At 44.5% G+C, this 22294-nt stretch overlaps 1 protein-coding gene across 1 annotated transcript; it reads left to right on the top strand.

The window, feature by feature from the left end:
* The first annotated feature begins 11244 nt into the window (after window positions 1-11244).
* cacnb3b (calcium channel, voltage-dependent, beta 3b) lies at window positions 11245-20957 on the top strand. Its single transcript, XM_071524853.1, has 14 exons — window positions 11245-11289; window positions 15681-15800; window positions 16154-16276; window positions 16405-16526; window positions 16795-16847; window positions 17220-17239; window positions 17491-17571; window positions 18971-19029; window positions 19243-19343; window positions 19535-19686; window positions 20150-20245; window positions 20416-20586; window positions 20671-20718; window positions 20825-20957. Exons 1-13 carry the CDS (start codon window positions 11245-11247, stop codon window positions 20698-20700), a joined length of 1173 nt encoding a protein of 390 aa, XP_071380954.1. The 3' UTR covers window positions 20701-20718; window positions 20825-20957.
* The last annotated feature ends 1337 nt before the right edge of the window (window positions 20958-22294 follow it).

The raw sequence follows: 22294 nt of genomic DNA, 5'->3' as shown, positions 1-22294 counted from the left end.
CACAAGCAGGTCACAGCTGAAAATTAGGAAATATGTTGTTATTATTATGTTATTATTAGTATTACTAGTAGTAGTATTAGCAGTAGTAGTAGTAATAGTACATTATGTTATATATAGGCCTATTGTTTACTAATAATTATTACACCGACTTGAGAGTTGTAGCCTCTGTAATTTTCTTTTTGCTCATACTTTTATGTGATAACTGATAACTATATAGTCCAAATGAACTTGTCCAAAAGCCAATTTTAACCACTAAATCTTTCTGTGATAAAAAGGAAGACTATACATGTATTTTGGATCATTAAGGGATACAAAGTGCAGTTGTCATTAAACTCCTTGCCCAGCAGCAGGCGCCATTGCTAATCAAACCGTTCCCATGCAGCCCTGTTTTTACCACTTCCACCTGGTAGGTATAGGCAATTTGAATGTGGAGAGCATAACAAGTTTGAGGAAAAACAGCTGCAGAAATCTAATAGAATATTACTAAAATCAAAATCAATGTTTCTGTGTGTGTGTGTGTGTGTGTGTGTGTGTGTGTGTGTGTGTGAGAGAGAGACAGAGAGAGAGAGAGAGAGAGAGAGAGTCTATGAGAGTGAGTGAGTGTGTGTGTGTCTATGAGAGTGAGTGTGTGTGGATGGAGAGAGATTGAATTGAGAGAGAGCTCCAGAGTGACTTACGCTTGTCTTTTTGACATTGGCATTACCTGACTTTAGCGGTCGATAGCCCCTGTGAAAATGGACAGCGTAGCAGGATGTGAGCGGGCCAAAGTGCTGGATCAGTGAAAACCGAGAAGACCTGCATCCCACCCTCCCTGTCCAACTTCAGACAGCGGACACTAGACCGCTCCTTCCTCTGAAAGCAGCATCTCCATCAAACACACCTCCGTTTGCCAGAATGCACAGCTGCAGCACAACAGAAATATCAGTAAACTGTTTGCAGCATAACTCAGTACTTTGACATGTGTGTGCAACACTTATATCATTGGACATACTTAATTTTCACTGTAGTGTAATTTCAACAGCAGTTGTAGGCTAACATACTAAAGGGCCTATCACATTTCATTATTTTCTCTTGCATAAGCAACAAATCCTGCTGATCCTTTGGGGCAACATTTGCTTCGTTAGCAAATCTTTATTAACTGGGTCGAAAACATATTGAGTCACATTCTATAAATTACAGAGAAAACTAAAAAAGGATTACTCATGCAGCCGATATAAATCTATGCAGTCAAATGTTACACAAATAGGTGTCTCTGTAAATTAGTTTCTGGTGCAGAAGAAATTCACGGTTAGAACAGAGATTAAAGGAAATATTAACCCGTGAGGCTGATCATGTCATCATATATACAAATTCAAAAAATAGAGATCCTACATGAAGCCACAGAAATCCTTAGGGACTATGTGAAAAGTGCAGGTCCTGCATTATTTATTAAGAAAGGGGGTAATCTATCCACCCGTGTATCCGTGCATAGCCTATGGCTTTGTGTACAGTCATTGATCATGTCATGAATCAAGAAACAAGAGATTAGCGCAGATGCCACTGAATCTTCACAGAAATAATGCCTTGGGTAGCCGTTTCTCTTCTGTTGGGAAAATGTTTGGACGAGAAGAGCCGCTCTGCCTCTAGTTGTTGCCATCAAACTGTGGCTTCTTCCCCCAAGTTGGGCTGAGCTGACCGAGGTTCCTGTTAATTGCGGATGTCCCTGACGAATTCAAGCGTCTTTCTGCTTAACGAGGTTGGTTCATTTTCAGTTGTTGGTTTAAATTTTTTCTCTTCGGGGTTGATCGAGGTAATTTGTGATGGAATGCGAGATTTTGACCGCTACGTAGGGGTGTAAACCCCAGCTGCACGTCGTGTATTATAACCTTCAGACATCAACGAGGGAGAAGTGTCGGTAAAGGTGGAATAAGGTCCTTCGTGGGATACTATAATTAATTTAGACAGGCTGACATCACTGGGAATCTTTCACTCCGGCGCTCAGCAGCCTCGGTAGGCAGTGTCATCCTGCCAGCAGAAATCACGGGGGAAATAGCCGCCGTGTGTAAATGTGGTCTGCATTCGGCTAAAATGTTCATGCTAAACATTTTGACGAATAAAATAATTGTTCAAGCCGGAGCAACAGATGAAAAATGTGTGTCCCATCCATCGCTCTGATCTGTCGGTCTGTTTGTTGCTTCTCTCTAATCGTTTCCAATGGGACGAGACACCTTACAGTATGTGACTGGAGAAAAAAAATAGGCTACATGTAGGTTTTGCTCCCGGTTTACAATTTTAATTGCATGTATTACAGTCAATTTGTCACACTTACAATAAACCTCCACACAATCCATGTGTTTTATTCACACTATACCATCCAGTAGCCTTTAAGATTTCACTTACTCTTTATGACTTTGTCCAGACGAATCAATTAATTGTCAACACCTACAACGATCAGAGGTGAAGTTACAATCTGTTACATTACAGTGTTTCCTTTTATTGTCACTCCTCCACCATGGCCTTGTCCCTTGTAACCATTGGTAACCACTCTTTAAACATTCCATGACAGGCTTGTAGCAACTGATGATGTAATAACTTGTCAACATGCAATAGAATACCCCTCAAAAAAGTTGCTATACAGCCTGTGTAAAAACATCTTCAGACTGATGTCGATAATATAAAACAGATTTTACATTATTACATCATTAACTGGTGATTATTATATTATAAAGGGTATAACATTTTTTCAACTGATGATGCAATGATACTTACTGATAATGTAACAACTCCCCACAACAGTCAGGAAATGTCAAATTCATTTCGATTTTTTAAATTGTTTTGATGGCACTTTGTTTCAACGTCTCTTATGTGTTTGTTGTGAGACTTGATGACCTTGCTTACTTGCTTGCTTACGGCTCATCATCGTTGTTGTTGATGATGATGGTGCTCCTATTATTAGCATGAAAGGTTATCTGGGGTGTTTTGCTTATACCTTTTCATGTGGCTGTGAGGGTCAGTACATGTCACACAGGGTTTTGCCCTATGAGTTTTACACATCACAAGAGAGGAAGGCTCTGCATAGATAGATAGATAGATAGATAGATAGATAGATAGATAGATAGATTTCTACTCACTTGATGGAAATGGCATTTACAGACTCCTTGGTAAGATGGAAGTCCACTACCAGCTCCTTTGTCTTACTGACATTTATCTATTGGTGATTCTCCTGGTATCATACAATAAAGTTTTCAACCAGGCCATAATACTCCTCTTCCTTCCCCTCACCAATACACCCCATGGTCAGAGAACTTCTGACTTGGGGATGTATCTGAAGTCAGAGGTGTGGAAGGGAAGAGTACAGCACCCTGAGGAACACCCGTGTTCCTCACCACCATGTCGGACACACACTGCTGGAGGCGCACAAACTGTGGCCTACTGGTGGAACAGTCCATGATCCAGGACACCATCTGGGGATCCATCTGCAACTGCATGAGCTTGCTCCCCTGCCAGAGGGGCTGTATGGTGTTAAAGGTGCTTGAAAAGTCAAAAAACACGATTTTCACTCGGCTGCCAGCCTTATCCAAATGGGAAAAGGCCCTGTTGAGCAGATAGACGATTGCATCATCCGCTTCAATGTGTGTCTGGTAGGCGAACTGCAGGGGGTCCAGCGAGTCTCTCAAAAGGGTCTAAGATGGTGCAGCTGCAGCAGATCCATCCGGTGTGCTGGAGTTGAGAGGGAGGGAGGCGGTGGAGTGCTTAAACTCTATCAAGCATCTGGTCGAAGCAGTGGTTTGGCACTTCAAATTAACATCTCTTCTCGAAAAACACAGAGTGAATGAAGGAAGGGCTTGTGCTGAAGCATTTGAGTTGTGGCAGATGTCAGGTGAAGGACATTTTTTGAAAAAAGGTTTGAGTTTACTCCTTTTCTTCATAACCATCAGTCAGTTTTGGGATGAGCTTGCTTTCATTTAGAATTTTCTTTTTTTTCTTCTTTCTGAACATAGAGCAGAGGGGAGTGCCACAAGGAGCAAAGCAAGACACAAAAAAACGTCAGTTAAATTCATCCAAGTTTTAATGAGTTTGATGTGTATGACATGACATTCTTTGTTGGGCAAGTTAAATTCTGTCACAGTATTGTGGAGAGTGCTTTCATATTTTTGATAAGTAACACTTCCCTATTGTTAATTGTTGTTGATACTTGATACATCAAAAAACCCATTTGAAGCTTGCAACACATGCATTCTTATGAATAATTACATTATAGGTCAATATTATTACATCATCAGTTAGAAATATGTTACCCCCATTATAATGCTTAATAATTGCTTGTTAATGTGATGTATCCTATTATCAATAAAGAAATTGCTACAGATTTATTACATTTTGGAAAGTTATTACAGCATCCGGTTGTAATTAGATCAGCTGCCGCAAGTCTTCTATTTAGTGGTTTTAATGGATTGCTCATTTACTGTATGTGTTCTTTTAACCACGCTGTGTGATCTAGCTAACACCCCAAACAGACATTATGTAATATCTGTATGTTTACCTTATTACTGCATAAAGTAAGTGAACTGTGTGCAGTGCTGCTTGGTGACACACTCACTCTCTTCACTGTCATCCCAGCAGTCTGTCTCCTTGTCCCTCCTCTTGGCGTGAACACTTCAAACAGGGATCAGGCCTGTGTCGGAGCACATGCTGTACCTGCATGTCTGAACCCATCAGCCACCGTGCAACCTCATGAAAGGAGTTTGGCAGTAGCCAGGTGTCATCTCCCTCCACTCAAAAATCAAAACGCAGCACCCCCGGTGCCTTAAAATAGCCCCCTCATCCATAATGCACCAGCAGCAGCTCTGCCCACAGAGGCGCTTCATATGGGACAGACTGACAGACATCTGCACTCAATGCTTGGGTGCAGTTCATAAAGCTGCTAGTGCAGAGTCTCTCTCTCCCTCTGTCTCTCTCTCTCTCTCTCTCTCTCTCTCTCTCTCTCTCTCTCTCTGTCTTTTTCTCTCTCAACGCAAAGCATTGTGGAGTTTAGTTTTCAAACCTTCATTCATTCATGTTTTATTCACATCTACTGCTCATACAGAATTCGAATTGATGCTCTCTCCCTCTCTCTCTTTCTCTCTTTACTTCATTGCCTCACTGTTTCCTGCAACCTTTCCTATGAATTATGAATCTCAACTTTGCTGGAAATTTTGCACAACAGCCGTAGTCATGCTTTTCTGACGTAAAATTAGTCTGTCTTCGGATGTATGTTGTTGATTTCACGCTGTACCTTATGCAAGGTAGTTGTGTACAAATTGGCATATAGGGCAAATACATCTTTCTTCCTTTAGATTTGTGGTTGGTTGAGTGATTGATTGTTTTAATCTGCAAGGGTGATAAAAACTCACGCATACCCATACACACTAACACACACACACATAGCAGCTGAGCAGCTGTCAGAGAACAGCCAGCCATGACATCCACAGAACACACTCAGCGAACAGAGGGCTACACTGGGGACCCCTCCACATGTCGAACAGAGAGACAACCAACATGGCTCCCATATCCCCTCACCGCCATAACACTTTTCTCCTTCTCTCTCTAAACTTTCGGCTTTTGACATGTTGAAATCCATGGTGGCTGGAGAAAGAATGTGATAGGACTGTCAAACGGGCTGCTTGTTCACTTTGAGGTTTTTGTCCTTGTGTTTGTGAGTTATCTCAGAGTCGAAAGGAGCGACTAAAATAAGACTTTGACGCTGTAGAACTGGTTCTCTCAATTTAACTGTTTATTGTTTGCCTTCATGACAGCAATAAACTGCTGAATACACTAGTAGTTGGATCTGAAAGGGTGGACCGATGTTACATTGTGATAGGACAAAGAGGAGATTTGGTGACCTTGATTCTTGCTGTAAGATACAATGCCCTCCAACATAACATCATACATAACGTAACAGTCATTCTGCTAGCTACAGTATACAAGTGATGTGTGATCATGATATAGTCCTGCACGAAGTTAACATGCAGTTGTGATACAGAGTCCTGGTGGACAGGCGAGGTAGAGATGAAGGGAAGAGAGGAGGAGAGAGGGTGGGGAGGACGATATGCAGGGTAGAGAGAGCCTTACTGACGTGGCAAAGGGTTGTGTACTGGAGAGAGAGAGGTGGAGAGAAAGAGAGGAGGGGGGGGGGCAGAGAGAAAGAGAGGGATAGACTGCTTACAAGCACGCTACAGTACACTTCAGTGTTACCCAAGAGAGAGAGCACACCATGACTGACTAGCAGAGAGAGCGAGAGAGAGAGGGAGTGTACTCTCCTACCTCCAACTGAGTAAGTACGCTGCCATGTCTTTCTCTGGACTAGCTCACTGCATCTATTCTCTTTGCGCCTGCTGCAAATTGCATTTGTATTCACTCTAACCCTATACCTTGGATCTCTGGGTGCTTTTCTGATAATACCTGATGATGATGGTGATGAAAGAGCTAGGTTATTTCTGTAAAAAAAAAAAAAAAAAGAGAGAAAATCTTTCAACTCTGCCCCGACAATTTGGAGCTGAAGTTTGAGAAATTGAGTTGATGTATGCCACAGTCAAAGTGGGGCACTGTAGAATCTTATGCTAGATGTGATGTTTTGAGAAATCTGATGTATAATCTAAACTTCTTACCCTCAGTGGAGACATTTCTGTTCAAAGTTGGTTGTACTAAAGCAGAAAATAGCATTTAGAGCAGTTGTGTGACAGAGGAGCCGTGGTGGGAAGCTGTGGGCATACTTGCAGGCGTTCATGCTTTCTCTGTTGGTGGGGGGAAGGAGTGCATTTGGGACCGCTAGGCTTCCTGTGTGGGGTCAATTAAATACTGCATGAGACAGAGCACTAAAAGCCTGTCCCGTGAGGAGCGAAGTGCTTTGTGTGTTTGTGTGTGTGTGTGTGCGTGCGCGCGCATGTATATGTGTGTGTGTGTTGGCGCATCAGTGTGCAATGCCTTGATTAAATTTGATGAACCAGCAATGTTAAGAGGGCCAAAGATTTCTGTTCCAGTCTCTCTTCGAGTTCCTGTTTAGAAACGCTGCCTTATGTCTTTACATATTATTATCAGTATGGAAGTAAATATGCTCTCCTTCAGTTTTACATATGATATGTCTGTTTGTTAGGCAGGTCTTATCTAGGGCATCCCTCTATTCACATTTTACACATCACCAATTTATTCAGCTGGCTTTCTTTTAAAAAGGCACGTTCCCTCAGGCTGTAACATCTACAATCTGTACGTACAAAGGACTTAACTCCAACCACAGAATATTCTAGTCTACTTATTTATTTTGATAAACCAAGCCTACGTAGTTATTCAAAATGTGAAAGATCGAAACCTGAAAGAAAACGCACAGTTTTAGACGTAAAACTGAAACGTGTAGATTGTCGCAAGATATGTAGGGCGCCATTACATATTGATAAGTCTGACATTCCCTCAGTTAGCTCAACCCAGTAGTCAAGATGCACCAATTAGGCCTAACTAAAACCTACAGCCTAAATCAGGTCAGCTCCTAACAAACACATCTGATTTAATGAAGGATGCAGCACTGTGCCATTCTCTGCTGCACTGTAGGTACACAGCTTTATGTGGGTTAGCTCCAGCCTCTCTGCACTTTGAAGCAGTTTGGTGAAGTCAGGTTGAGGGATCCCTGGGGGGATGAAAGCCTAAGTATGCACAGCGTAGCCGGCAAGGCCAAGTCGACAGCGTGGATGAAAGATAGAGATTCCTGGCCAGGCTCGCTGCGCCCTGCCTCTCCCGCTCCATTGTATGCCAGCGTCAGTGTCGGTTCATCCTTGATGATTCATGTCATTACATTGTCCCCATTGCATCAGTAGCATTTCTCTTTGCAGTAATACAAGATGTCCCCTATTTTTAAACCTCAGTATGAACAGGCTTCTTCTTTGTGAGAACTTGGTGTCCTTGGTGTGGAAGCGGCTCTGGATGTATTGTTGTTGTGTAACCTGTGTTGAAATGACTCGGAAGTGCTTATTTTTAGGCTGCAGGGTCTGCCAAGGGCTCGTTACAGGCAGGGAGCAAGCATCCTGAGGTAACATTAGAGGAGGAGGAGGGTGGAGCTGCTCGGGACAGGATGGAGTATCTATCTGGGTGGCTCTCCTATTGATCCACTCTGCCCTGCTCTGGTTGCACTGTCAAGGGACCTTCTCTGGCTCTGGTTGATCCACCTCTGCCTGTAATGCTACCTCAGCTCCCACTGCGCCAGGATAGCAGGTGTTTCTTCATCATACGCCGGTGGCCTAAAGGTTGGAGGAGTGGGCTTGTGACTGGACTTATTGGGGAAATCTGGGATGCTCTCCCCTTCCTAAACAACTACTGTCGAAGTGCCCTTCAGCGAGCCACTTAACTCCCAATTGCTGTAGTGGAGCGGATCAGCTGCCTGCAGTAGACTGTGGTTGCACTGTGTAACTGTATGAATATAAAGGAAGGCGGTGCTCAGCAAAACTCATCCCTGGATAAAAATAGATAACAAACCCTTCTGTACATGTTCAGCTTCAGCATGTGCCACTTCGTAAGACCTTTTTCTACTCACCTCCCCACCTCTTACTCTAACCAGGGTCCACATCCCTGTTGTTTTTGCTGCTATCCCCTTTGTTCCTGGTGTAACCATGTTTCTCTTTATTGGTCTTGATTGTGTGCTACATAAATAAAATTATTACTAACATGAAATGCAACTGAATCACATGACCAGGAGGGCTGGTGATGTCGGAGGTTGGGATAACCCTGGATCTAATGTGATCCTTTTGTAATAAAGATGATAGGAGGAAAATGTCAAACCACACTCGCTGCAGCGTCTGAACACATGCTGTAGACTTAACACAGGCAAGCTTCAGTGTGGCTGTCTGTGCTCGTTCTCCATATAGACACTTAGTTCACATTCAGATGGGCTATCTGGCATCAGTGAATATAGTTGGGCCATTCTCAAATCCGCTTTGCTCTTTCTTGAGGGAATTCATCAAAACTCAGTGAACTTTGACAGCCCTCCCTATCCAAACCACCCCCCCACTTAACCAGCCTAAGGACTGTAACGGGTCCTCAGATGCCTGTTCATCAAGCAGAGGAGGAGAGGAGAGGAAAGGAGAGGAGAGGGGAGGAGAGGAGAGGAGAGGAGCTGAGCTATGTTTAGACCGACTGAACAGCAAAAAAACAACAAAAACTAACAAAAAAAACATTCCGTTTTCAATCTTCAGTCCCACAGCTGTGATGCACTGACTTTCTCCCTCCCTCCCTCTCTCATCTCTCTCTCTCTCATCTCTCTCTCTCTCTCGTTGTTTCTCTCTCACTATCTTGCCCTTTTGTGCCTCTCTCTTCTTCTCGCCATCATTCTGTCTCTCTCACTTCAATTCAATTTTAAAAGCTTTAACAGTTAACATTACCGACGCAGACAAGCAAGATTATAAACTATAATATATAAGCTTTTCACTGCTTTTCACAATTTTTTCCTCATGGTGTTCAAGTTATCCTCTCTCTCTCTCTCTCTCTCTCTCTCTCCCTCTCTCTTTCTCTCTCTCTCTCAAGTGTCTCAAGTGTTTTTCCATCCATCTAGTTTGCTATCTACAGGTACTGCTACATGAATGTTAATCTCTCTTTCGCTCTGTTTCCATTTCTAGTTCTCTCTTGTTCTTTTTGTTTCCTCTGTTTTTTTTGCTTCCTCTCTGTCTCTGCTTCCCTCTCCCACTGCTTGAAAGGCTGTGTTGCTCAATGGCTGCTCCAGCACAACACTAATGATGAAAATAGTCGCCCCATCTTCTCTGTTCCAAAGAGCAGGCATTTGAGGGAGCTGGCTGCTCTAACTACAATAATGTGTGTGTGCGTGTGTGTGTGTGTGTGTGTGTGTGTGTGTGTACTTGCCTGTGTTTGTCAGCTTGCCTGCCCGCTTCCCTTTAATTTTAAAAAGCCACGCAGAAATATAGCCCTGAGACATTTTTTGCTAAAAGCGCTGGTGGAGTGCACTTAATTCTTAAGCAGCCAAAGTTGAATGAGGGTGAGAGAGCGCACGCTGCCAGCATAATGGACTCCAAAGTAGGGTCCCCAGTGCCTGGGGCGGCCCGGAGAGAAGAAGCATGCAGCGCTGGCTTGCCTCTAATAGAAGCTAAGTCAAGCCAGGAACAATGAGGCTGTCTCCCACAATAGGGACCTCTCTACTGGCTTATGGAGACGTATGATGGACTGAAGATGGCTGCTTGCTGACTCACCCCTGCATTTCTGTAGGCTCATGCATCACCTTCCTGTCAGGAAGATGGTGCAGGGCAGGCAGACAGGCGGGCATCCACACAGCCCTGCCCTCCTCTAGTCCTCTCCTCTCTTTTCTAGCCATCTCTCTCTCCGTCCTGGTCCTCCTCTCTTCCTGTACTCCGCTCCCTCCGTCTTCCTGTCCTCCACCATCTCTCTCCCCCTCTCTGTTTTCTTAGTTTCGCCGAGCTAGAAACAGCCGCCAAACTGGTGCTGAAGCAGTCACCAGTCCAGCGAAGACAGCTGGTAACCCACAGCACTAACTGGCAGAGAAATGGCAATTACAGTTTCACTTGTCTCTCAGCCTTCCTCTCTTGGTTTTTTGTTATTATCACTTAGCATGGCTTACATAACTGCTCACTCTTTGTTCTGTCTTATTTATAGAAGTTCTATCTGCACCCAGTGAAAAATGATACTCCACAGTGTGTATGAGTAAACACCAGACCAGCCAGACTGTGGAATTGGTTGTTTTTAAGTCACTTTTTCAACATCTGTCAGACACCGCACTGCCATAAGAGGGATGCACGGAAAAAACAGTTTGGACTTTGCAGTGTAAATGCGGGGCTTTTGATGCTGGAGAGCTACCGTCGGCTGTTAGTGTAGCAAAGCAGAGGGATACATTAGACGAAACAGGAGCATTGAGGTCCCTGGCGTATGGCGGAAAGAGGAGGAGAGGAGAGGAGAGGAGAGGAGAGGGGTAACTGGAGGGGGGGGATGCATGAACCCAGAGAAAAGGAGGTCTTCCTCTTGCATAAAGGCAGAGGAGAGGGCTGGTTTGGAGCTGAAGAAGCCCACTGTACCAGTAGGAGGGCGTGTACACACCAGTGCTGCAGTCAGGGCATCAATTTTGTATAGGAAATGGCTGTTGAGGCAGCGCGGCAACGTCAGCTGTGGAGCACTTAGGCCGAGCGCGCCTCTCTCTCTCCCCCCCTGTAACCACGGGCTGAGGGGAGGAGGGTACCGCCTTCTCTGTGCGATGGGGGGGAAGAGAGTGCTGGCAGTAGAAGCATGTCTGCCTCCGACTCGAGCGCTACAGGACTCATCTGTAACAAGGTACGCTGTTTGACGCTCCCTTTTTTTTTCTCCCTCACTCCCTCCCTCCGCAACTCAGTCTGTTTTGTCCGTTTGTCCATCCATCCATCCATGCATCCATCCATCCATCCATTCATGCCATGTCCATCTGCTCTGAGACATCTTTTCCTTTCTGTTTTTTCCTCTCCTCTCCCCTGGCACCTTTCCTCCCCTCTCTTCCCTTCCCTCTCTCTCTATCTCTACGTATGTTTTCATGCCCCCCCCCCTCCTTCTCTCCACCTCCTCGACTCAGCAGAAGTCTATTCTGGTTCACTCACTTTGCCAACATCAGCCTCACTTCTCCCCACTACCCTCCCTCTCTTTCTCTTCATCCTCTCCTCCTTCTTTTGTCTGTCTATCTCACCTCTGTGTACTTTGCAGTTCTGCTTTGTGCTTTGGGTTGGAACCTCACTGGGAGGCACATCTGTTGAATACCATGTATTTTGACTCTGTGTTTCTCTGTATCAGTCTGTTCTCCCCTCTGTCTTGGAGTCTTTTCTACCTTCAAATATTTCTAGTTGAGCTATGGGTCCAAAACAATCTGGAAGGTGCAGTAAGAGTTGATACAGTAAAAGTAGTTTACTTGTATGAATTGTTTTCAGCTTCATCAGTTTATATCAATTCATACCAGAGTTTTGTTTGGTGGTTTCATGATGTTAGGGCGCGGTAACACCCATTCAGAGACAATTGCGAAATGTCTAAAATGCATAGACATCTATCTGAAAATAAGACTCTTTTTCTTAATTCTTGAAAAACAACCTCATTGTCTTTGGAGAGCAGCAACAATAAGAGGTTAAAAAGGATCTTTGGATGTATAGATACATACACAGCCATGTATGTATCTACATAGATACATACATACACTACATAGATTGTGCTCTTGTTTACAGTGTTTGGCTGTTTGTTTTGCAACTAAATCAATCTCACACTGTGGCTAAGGGCATGTGAACGGAAAAAAAAAATGAACTGTTGATAACAAAAACTGGAGGGTTAAGTAGAAATAGGCCACCAGTCACTGTGAATCATTCTTTGGGAAAGGTGTCATTCTCTAATGTGCAGTTGGTTCCTCGGTAAAGGCAAGTTGTTTGTAATGTGCATGCTTCCCTCTGCTGGTGAGAATCAACTGCTGCATTGCCCTCGTCTAATGGTTCATTCTCTATGAAGAGTCCCAGTGTGAGAGAGATCTCTTGTTCTTTTCCTCGTCTCTTATTTCTTCTCTTTTGTGAGGAAAAAAAAGCATTGTGAGTGGCTTTGTGTTGCTGCTAGAGTTTTAAAAGCCAAGACACTGACAGTCAGAAAACACAATGGGCTGTGAGAGTTAGCCACTGACATATCAAATGCTCTCCCTACGCCAAGGCTTGCACGTCTCTTATGATATTACATTCCTCTATTGATCCCAGTGCTGTGTGGTTAGCAGCAGGGTTTTAGAGTTAGGCTTTCTTTTAAAGCTCTGCATTGAGATAGAGTGAATTCCTCTAAGCCTATACAGAGTGTACTGCTGTAGAATATCTTGTTGACTTGGATGACGGCTTGGTTTTGACCATGTTACAATGTTTCATGTACAGTTTTTTGGTAAATGTGGTAGGTGATTGGTTATTTTGGTGCTGCAGCCAGGGTTTGCTCAGACCCAGACCTATTATGTCACAAGAGTGTGGAGAGTACTTTCATGTTGTTAATTGTTATTGATGCTTAAAACGTTAAATACATTAAAAAAAAATAAAGTCCTTTCAAAACTTGCAACATGCACATGCAGGCCGAAAATGTTTTTGACGTTGCTGATGACACAGACCTATTTTAAGATGCTGGAATTTAGATCCTTCAAAATGTTATGATCATATTGAGTGGATTCACATATGTTTTTGAGAAGTATGGCTTGTCCTTGGAAAGCAAGCTTCTTTTTTTTTTTTTTTTTTTAGAAATTTCATAACCCATTGGTTACTCAAAATATAGAGATGCTTTATCTCAGTGTTCACAAAAAATGTATACAAACCTTTTACTGCCGAAAAAACACAAGTGCAGCTGCCACTTACTGACACTGTTTGTATAAAAAGCCCAGCCAATAAACGTCAGCATGAAAAATCTCTTCAAACCAGTAAATCATCTGGAATACAGTTTTGTGGCAACAGTGTTTGAACAGGCATCGCCACAATGCAAGTACAGATGTAAGGGCTCTTATTAACAACAGATACATATCTCATGACTATGTGAATTGACTGTACTGTAATCGTGCTCGATTTGTTCTTGGGAATGTTCATTGTTCTTGCATTTTTGTCAGCAGTGGAGACCATTGAAATCTCAACAAGTTTTGCGCTGCTCAAAAGCCCAGACCAGACAGCAAGGAGAATCAGAATATTTCTCATCCTTGCAGCCCACTGGGATTCTGTGCAGGCTTAATCAGAGTTGTGCAATGCTGTGCAGGGGACTCTGGGACATGGGCAGTGACAAAGAGAGAGAGATGGAGGAGGGGGGAGAGGAGGAGGATAAGGGGGGGGGGGTGTCCTGTGCTTCCCATCTGTAATATGAGTCCCTCCATTGCTGCTTGTAGCCCACCAAGGTCCCAAGGTCTACAGCGGTTGTGGGGACATTGACAGAATGAGGGCGTTGCAACTCCTGCCTCCTGTTTTAGAGAGTCAGATTATCAAGCAGGAAGTAATACATTAGCTTTCTTGTTGCTTGTTATTGATTGGGCGGCTGATACAGCTGATAGCAAATGACTGTGGAATGATCACATGCTTTACTGTGCAAGAGCCGGTCCTGTACACATCTGAGACACTGTGATCATGCTGGAGTCACGCCCGCAAAGGGACTTGCCCTGTACTGTTCTCTGTTATGTTTCATCTATAGGAATTTATCAGTATTATGTTTCTTCATCAAGCCTAATGGATGGAAAACAAGGAGGCAGTACAACAGCGAGCAGTATGTGCAGAAAATGTAAGGCTACTGTATGCTAAGCACATCCCAGTCTGCATTTCAGAGCATCAGTTCCTTCATCCATCTGCAGCACTAAGAGCAGGGCTATGTGCTTTAATTAGGCTTTGTTTCTTCCGGTGGTAGAATCTTCAGGCTCCGGCCCCCCTCTGGCAGGCTTTGATATTTAAATGATATCCACACACTCTGCGAGGGATAGAGCCAAATCAGTTTTTTTCTTTTTTGGGACAGGGGAAGACGCAAAGGAGGGATCGAGTTGGAAGGGAAGGAGGGAGGGGGGGGAGAGAGGGAGGAACAGACAGGTGTGAAAAAAAAAGGGTAAAAAGGAGGCTGGCGTTGTTATGGAGCTATATTTGGCAGTCTTATGTGGGTGCGTCTGTCTGGCATGTGAGGAGTCTTGTCAGTCCCGCGCCCAACTGGGACTGGAGCCACCAGGGGACTTGGAGGTCTGGTGAGGTGAGCTCCGTGTGTGAGGTTATATCAGTGTGGACGGGTGCATGTGGTTTAAGTCTAATGAGGGGAGAAGGTTGTCTGTGTATGTGTGTGTGTGTGTGTGTGTGTGTGTGTGTGTGTATGTGTGAGTGCGTGTGCTAGAAAAGAGATATCCTCAAAGACGTACATGTGATGCTCTGATTGTTTCTTTTTTTTTTCATAAGTTGGATGTTGTAATTCCTTCCTTGACCTATCAGTGATTCACTCCAAACCTATTTCTATTATTGATACAGCACAATCTGGAGTCTAGAAGATGTAGTGAAAGCTAGATTTTGTTGAGCTTTATTCTGTAATATGAATACATTGGTATGTGGCGTGTTATAGTTATCCTTCCTGGTCGAAGTCTCGGCACTTGTCCTATCGTCCGCAGGAGGCCTCCTGAACAAGGTTTGCCTTGGTTGAGTAAATAAACAGACAACAAGTCTGTGCTGGTACTGGGTGTTGTTGCAGTGCTCACGCACACGCTCCCCTGAGAGCGCTGCTTTGGAAAGCAACAGGAACTGCTAGTCCTAGCCGGCTGGATCACATGGCTTCAGGAAAGGACAGACAGGTTCGGAGGTGGGTCATACAGGGATAAAGACATGGGCACGGAGGGCTTGGTCGATGGAGATGTAGGTGATTTAGGAGTATCAGTTTTTTTGGTGTATTGCTTGTTACTGGCTAAGTATGAGCAAGGAGCAACACCTGCTTTGAGGTGGTAGGTTCTCTGTTGTGGTGGATTTGCTGCCTCTCTGCCTGGACTATAATGGTTGTTCCTCTCTTCTCTTCTCTTCTCCTCTCTTCTCTTCTCTTCTCTTCTCTTCTCTTCTCTTCTCATCTCTTCTCTTCTCTTCTCCTCTCCTCTCCTCTCCTCTCCTCTCTTCTCTTCTCCTCTCCTCTCCTCTCTTCTCTTCTCTTCTCTTCTCTTCTCTTCTCCTCTCCTCTCCTCTCCTCTCCTCTCCTCCTCCCCTCAGGGTTCAGCCGATTCCTACACTAGTCGACCCTCGGATTCCGACCTGTCCCTGGAGGAGGACCAGGAGGCGTCTCGGCGTGAAGCCGAGCGCCAGGCTCAGCTGCAGCTGGAGAGAGCCAAGGTCAGAGTCCCAGGGTCAAAGGTCATCGCCTGTCCTTTGATTGACCATCATCCTGCCTTATTTTCACTTTACTGTACGCTTCCCTAACTTCTGAAGAGTAACTGCTGAGTCAAAGCTGAGTCATATTAAAAATTAAAGGTTGTTTTCACAGACATATCAAGTCTGGTCACAGAGTACATTCATTTTTTTGTTGATATCTCCATTGTAAAATCATGTTTATAGGTCTAATAGGACTGGACTTTATTCTAATCTTCAGACTTCTAAGATGTTAGTCAGTTATTAGTAGATGTGGTTTTGTTACACCTATATGTCTCAATGTTGGATGTTTTTGTTTCTTCCTTTGTCTTCAACAGTCCAAACCAGTAGCATTTGCAGTGAAAACCAATGTGAGTTACTGCGGGGCCCTTGATGAAGATTGCCCAGTCCAAGGTGCCGCTATTAACTTTGAAACCAAAGACTTTCTGCACATAAAAGAGGTGAGGGGCATTCAGCATTATGCCAAAGTTGAACCAGATCATCACATCACTGCCATCACAACTTGCATATAAAATCTTGACTGTGATGTTTTACCGTGAGGATAACAGTGTGTTTCTCTCCTGTGCAGAAATTCAACAATGACTGGTGGATCGGGCGGCTAGTGAAGGAAGGGGCGGACATCACTTTCATCCCCAGCCCGGTCAAACTCGAGGCCATGAGGGTAAAACAAGAACAGAAACAAGCAGCAAGGTCAGAGGTCACGCAGCTCTGAGAGATCTCTCTGTCTCTGTGTCTGTCTCTGTCTCTGCCTGTCTGTCTCTCTTTCTCTCTCGCTCTCTCCGTCGTCCCAGTTCCACCGGCTTCCTGCCTAGAACACTCTTATATTATACACTCTCACAGTTTTTGACATAACTAGTTCTAGTTCCACGTGTTGTTCTGTTTTGGAAGTGCTTCCTTCTAAATTGCCCCCCCGAGGGGATTCTTGCATAATAAACCTTGGCATTGTGTTGCTCTGCAGGAAAGCAGGGAACGCTTCGTCTGGAGGCTGGAGGTCCACCCCACCATCTGCAGGTAAGTGGGGCTGGAGGAGGCCTGCTGCTGTGTTTATCCACTCTGCCGCAGCTGGGACTGTGCTCACAGGGTCAGTTTCACAAAGGCTATTCCTGGACTAAAAAGTTTCTTTCAGAGGTAACATCTGTTGGGGAAAAATGTCTCAATCTGTGATCATTGCATATGAATACAGGCTGCGATCCTGGAGGGCCACAGTGTAAACAGGCCTTTTCTCGGGCCCAGCATGGCATGCATGCATTCTTTACTAATCATCTCTTAAAGAAGCTCAAAGCTCCAATCCTGTCTACTGAAGCAGTGACTTCTCTAAATGTCACAGCATTCTCCTTAGCTTTTCTCCTTCTTGCTAAATGTTTGTTCTCTTGTTTTTGAAAGCCAAACAGAAGCAGAAACAGGTATGTTTGTCATGGTGCCTCTTCTGCTGTGTATCAGAGCATGAATTTGATAGTTTGCTCAAAAACACCCTCAAACATACATTGGCTCTTATTGCATTACACTGCGCTCTGTATATCGGTGGTGATATGCAGTGTGACTTTTACCATTTGCGTTTATAGTAGCTTGCACCAATTTGTGTGTTAGCTAAATGACTAAAATATACTATATGTTATCCAGTTCTAAAGCCTGTATGTGTTTGTGGCCTCTGCAGACCGAACATGTTCCTCCCTATGATGTGGTTCCATCCATGCGGCCGGTGGTGCTGGTGGGCCCTTCGCTGAAAGGCTATGAGGTGAGACAACCATGACTTATGATCTAAAGTCGTTAGTCTGGTTGAACTCGACTTAACTGGCCCTGACTGGTCTAGTCTGGTCAGATTGGTGTATTTTAGCAGCATCTGATCTGGTTGAGCGTGATCAAGTCTGGCTGTTTCTTCTCTGGACTGGCCTGGTTTGTTCTGGTTTAGTCCGACCTGTTTTTTTTTTTGTCTGGTCCAGTATGGATTTGCCTGGTCTGATCTAAAGGGAGACAAGCTCCTCTCCATTATCCCATTAGCACTGATACAAAACGCCATATAGCCTTAGCCTGATGAAATTATAGCACACACAACAGGACTCTCAGACTCACTCTGAGAGATACAGTGCTGTACATAACATCCCTTACATTAGCTACTATATGTCATATTCTACTATATAGCTCTGTGGCACATAGGGGATAAGATGTATAATGATACAATGTAGTTAAACTTGAACCATCTTGGAATTTGTCAAGTTCAAATGAATCTGCAGATGAATATGCAGAAATGTGTGGCGTATAATTGAATCGAATGTCTGTGTGCTTCAACGTTTTCTCTCCGCCTTGCTCTCTCCTCTGTGACTGCGAAGGCTGTGTGCCAAGCCGTTTGTTTTGTGTGTGTGTGAAATATTTATGCATCGCTCTGGTGATGTGCTTTGGGGATGCTCCAATGGTGTACGTCAGCCTGCCTGCTTCTCTCCCCCTCGCTCGCTCTCTCTTTCTGTTTTGTCTTTCCACCCCGTCCTCTCTCGCTCACAGACACACACACACACACACATTTTCTACTGCTCGCTCTCATTCTTCGACTTTGCCTCCCTCCTCTCTTGCACTCTCTTCCTCTCTCGCTTTTTCTCCATCTTTCGCTCTTTCTGTCAGACCGTGGGAGAGCAGCACCACTGCTGGCTTTATCCCCTATTTCACAAGCCATCCATTTTTCAGGCCTGTTTGAAAATAGACCGCTTCACCTCACACTCATAGTGCACACTCGAACACACACACACACACACACACACACACACACACACGTATATACACACTGGCGCAGGTCTCTTTCCATGTCATCCTCTGCAGTGCTCATTTCTATTTAAGCCCACTGTCAGATCTAGTCATATCACCATCTCACAATGAGGGGGAAGAGAGCACACATCCCACTGTTCCTGGAAGAGTTTCACAAACAGGCTGCTGCCCACCTTCACCCTCCAGTTTAATGAAACATATGTGGCTTTTCTCTGTTTTAACATTCTCAAGAAACATCAGAAAGGGAGAGAAAGTGTGTTTTTGTGTACATGCGTGTGCGTGTCGGTGTGGCTGTGTGTGAGCGCGCATGGGTTTATATTTCATATCACTATTCACTCCTAACTTCTCTCCATTCCTCCTCCCTCCTATCTGTCTCCTAGGTGACAGACATGATGCAGAAAGCCCTGTTTGACTTCCTCAAGCACAGATTTGATGGCAGGTGGGTACAGCTGCCTGGTTGTTCTCTGCAGCTCCAGCACTGTGGCACTGTGACGGCGCTACAGAGACTTTTGTGGGATCCTGTCTATCACGTTTCATGGTCGATAGGACACATGATGACGATGTATTTTTAGATGTAAGGGAGCGCGAGTTCAGCTCATCCTTTGAAATGGAGCAGTTGTGGATGTGATGTGATAAGACGCTTCTTCTGTAGGATCTCTATTACACGGGTGACTGCTGATCTGTCGCTGGCGAAGCGCTCGGTGCTGAACAAGAAGGCCATTATGGAGAGATCCAACACACGCTCCAGTCTGGGTGAGTGACTGGAAACTCGTCCTTGATCTTTATTTAGCTAAATAAAAATGAATATTTACCGAGAATAGATGCCTCGTCTTTTTTTTTACATCATGTCTGAATTAAACTGATGTCAGTCATGCTTCTCTGATTAATGTGGCATTTGTTCACTGTCCTCTACATCTCCTCTTGTTTCTGTTTTGTGGTTGCAGCTGAGGTCCAGAGTGAGATAGAGAGGATCTTTGAGCTGGCCAAGACCCTGCAGCTAGTCGTCCTGGATGCAGACACCATCAACCACCCTGCACAGCTCCTCAAAACCTCCCTGGCTCCCATCATTGTCTACGTCAAAGTCTCCTCGCCAAAAGTAGAGCACAAACCCCATAATGACCCACATACTGTAAACTTCACATAAAAATAGCCCAAAAACAATTCAAGATATATTTCTGGTTAATTTATTGTTGATGATTAATATTACTAGGGTTCATAAAGTATATTGCATTAATTTCCATTCAAGCTGGGTCTTAAAATTTAAATACCTCATTATGGAGTAGAAGTCTGCACTTTGACACTGCTTACAGGTCCCATCGGCACCAAATGTACTTCACATTGAATGGGAGGAGGTGGGATTTGGGCGAAGGGTATTTTGGGATTTAAAGAGGAATTTCAGATGTTCTGACTTAAAAACAATAAAAAACAAATTAAAAAACAATAGGCAAAAGTGATGAATAAAACTATCAGGACCTTCTTCATTGATTTCTTCTTGATTTCTCCATGATGTGTTTTTTTCACTGCTTGGCTCTGCTCTTTGTCTCTGGCGAATCTCACAGGTTCTTCAGAGGCTGATCAAATCTCGAGGGAAATCGCAGAGCAAACACCTCAATGTGCAGATGATGGCGGGGGACAAGCTGGCACAGTGTCCACCTGTATGTTACAACCCCACCAGTATTGACATTGATAAAACCAAAAAAAAACTGTAATCTGCCTAGCTGTCCTATTGATACAGAGCAGAACTCAACTACAATAATCTTTTGTGGAAGTTGAAACATGCTACTTTCCTACCTCACCCCTCATGCTCGTATCTTTGACTTGTTAGGAGATGTTTGATGTCATCCTGGATGAGAACCAGCTGGAAGACGCATGTGAACACCTCGCCGAATACCTGGACATTTACTGGCGTGCTACTCACCTCCCCGGTTCTGCCCCTCTCAACCCATTATTGGACCAAAGCGTGGTCACCCCACCCTCAGCTAACTCCAGCCAACAGGTAAGATGAAAACAAAACTGATGTTGGATTCATGAATCTTAGTTACTTCTTTGTTTCCTAACTCCTGCGTCCGTGCGCTTGCAGTTTTCCGAGACTCAAGAGTTGATAGAATGATCACCGCCACAGACATAGGTGAGAAGAAAATGTTCCGTCATACCTGTTTCCGCATTGGCAAGTTGTATCTACTCTTTGTTTTCTACTGTTTTTATCTTGAAATGTGTCCCCTGCCCCCCTGCAGGAGCAGCCTGTGCTGTCGGCTGGGGTCAGACTAGGAGGTCATAGAGCACAGGGACCAGGGGGCCACCAGGGGGCAGCAGCAGCCCTCCTCTCTGGACAGCCAGCCACCACCTTCTCTGGCCACACCCTCTCTGGCCGCACCCGCGGTTAAGACGAGGACAAGAGGAGAGTCTCCTGAGAAAGAAGGAGCAGGAGGTTGGTGAGCTGGAGGAAGAGGAGAGAGATAAAGCGGAAGAGGAGGAGAAAGATTTGACCAGCACCTCTACAGACAAAGGACCCCCACCTCACTGCTGCCCCCTTGGCGAGAGCTCCCTGCTCCCACCGCCACGCGACTCAGGGCCGCTTTCTACAGCTGCACGCCTACTGGCAGCGTAATCAGTGCAGCAACGCAGTCACTGACCGACCGCTAGCATGGCACCCCCCCCCCCTCACCCTTCCTCGAACCCTGACCTTGACCCCAACTCCCTGCTTCTAACACTGGAAACCACATTCCCCACCTGGCAATGCTGAGTCAGCCCATGTGTGTTCAGACACCCAGGAGTGGCCGCCCCAGGCACAGATAGGCTGGTCCAGCTCTCAAAGTTGGCAGATCGCACACATGTGAAATCAGTGTAACTTAACATACTGTAGCGTAGCGTAGCTATCCCAATACAGTACAACACCAAACACTAATGTGAGTAGCTTCCCATGGTTCCTAGAGCTCCCCTCTCTGTCCCTCTCTGATAAACCTGGCTTCCCACTCTGGCTAAAGAAAACAGAGAGTGACAGATCTTTACAAAACCAATTCTGTATGTCTTCCATCACCGCAATTCTCTGTGAGCTGCCATTCCAGTCCAACCAAATGTTTCCTGAAAGGCACACTTGCTTGTAGCAGAGTCAACACGATGTCAGTTGTGTTGGGACACCTGAGGAAAATGATTACCTTTCTCTTCCTTTATTGCTTGTTTTCTCTCCTGCTTGTTTTTCTGCTAGCCCTTTTTGAATTATGGTTTCTATTTATTTTTTCTACTGTAACTGTCTCTACTGAATTTATATCTCAGCTGTCAGTATTGCCGATCACATATTCATAGGCAACAGTGATGCAAAACTCATGCATGACAAGCACAGACTTGCACATCAGCAGTTACAGTCTACATGTATCTTTATCATAGCTGTGAATGTATCAATGCTGGTCCACTGGCTTGGAGCCATGAAGGATTATGGTGTTGATTTGGGCACAAATCCACAGATCTAATTGTGGCTTGTTCTCAGATGGTTGGCGGCAAATCCTATAACCTAACTATAATCAAGATGCAATTCAATATTAACCAAAAATGTATTTCTAGAAATAGTAATATTTTGCATTCCCTGAGTCAAAAAAGCTCTTTCAGCAAATGGCACACAAAAGCAATACAAATCATCACGTCACATTTTGCCTCAAATATAATAATAATTAGTTGTAGTATTGCAGTTTGCACTTTTTTCCCTCAAA

Source organism: Centroberyx affinis, unplaced genomic scaffold (genome assembly GCF_046629955.1).
Source record: "Centroberyx affinis isolate AG114_WGS23_722 - 3 ecotype Tasmania unplaced genomic scaffold, CSIRO-AGI_Caff_v1 ptg001245l_1, whole genome shotgun sequence".
Classification (NCBI taxonomy): domain Eukaryota; kingdom Metazoa; phylum Chordata; class Actinopteri; order Beryciformes; family Berycidae; genus Centroberyx; species Centroberyx affinis.
This window is presented reverse-complemented; position numbering and strand designations above follow the sequence as displayed.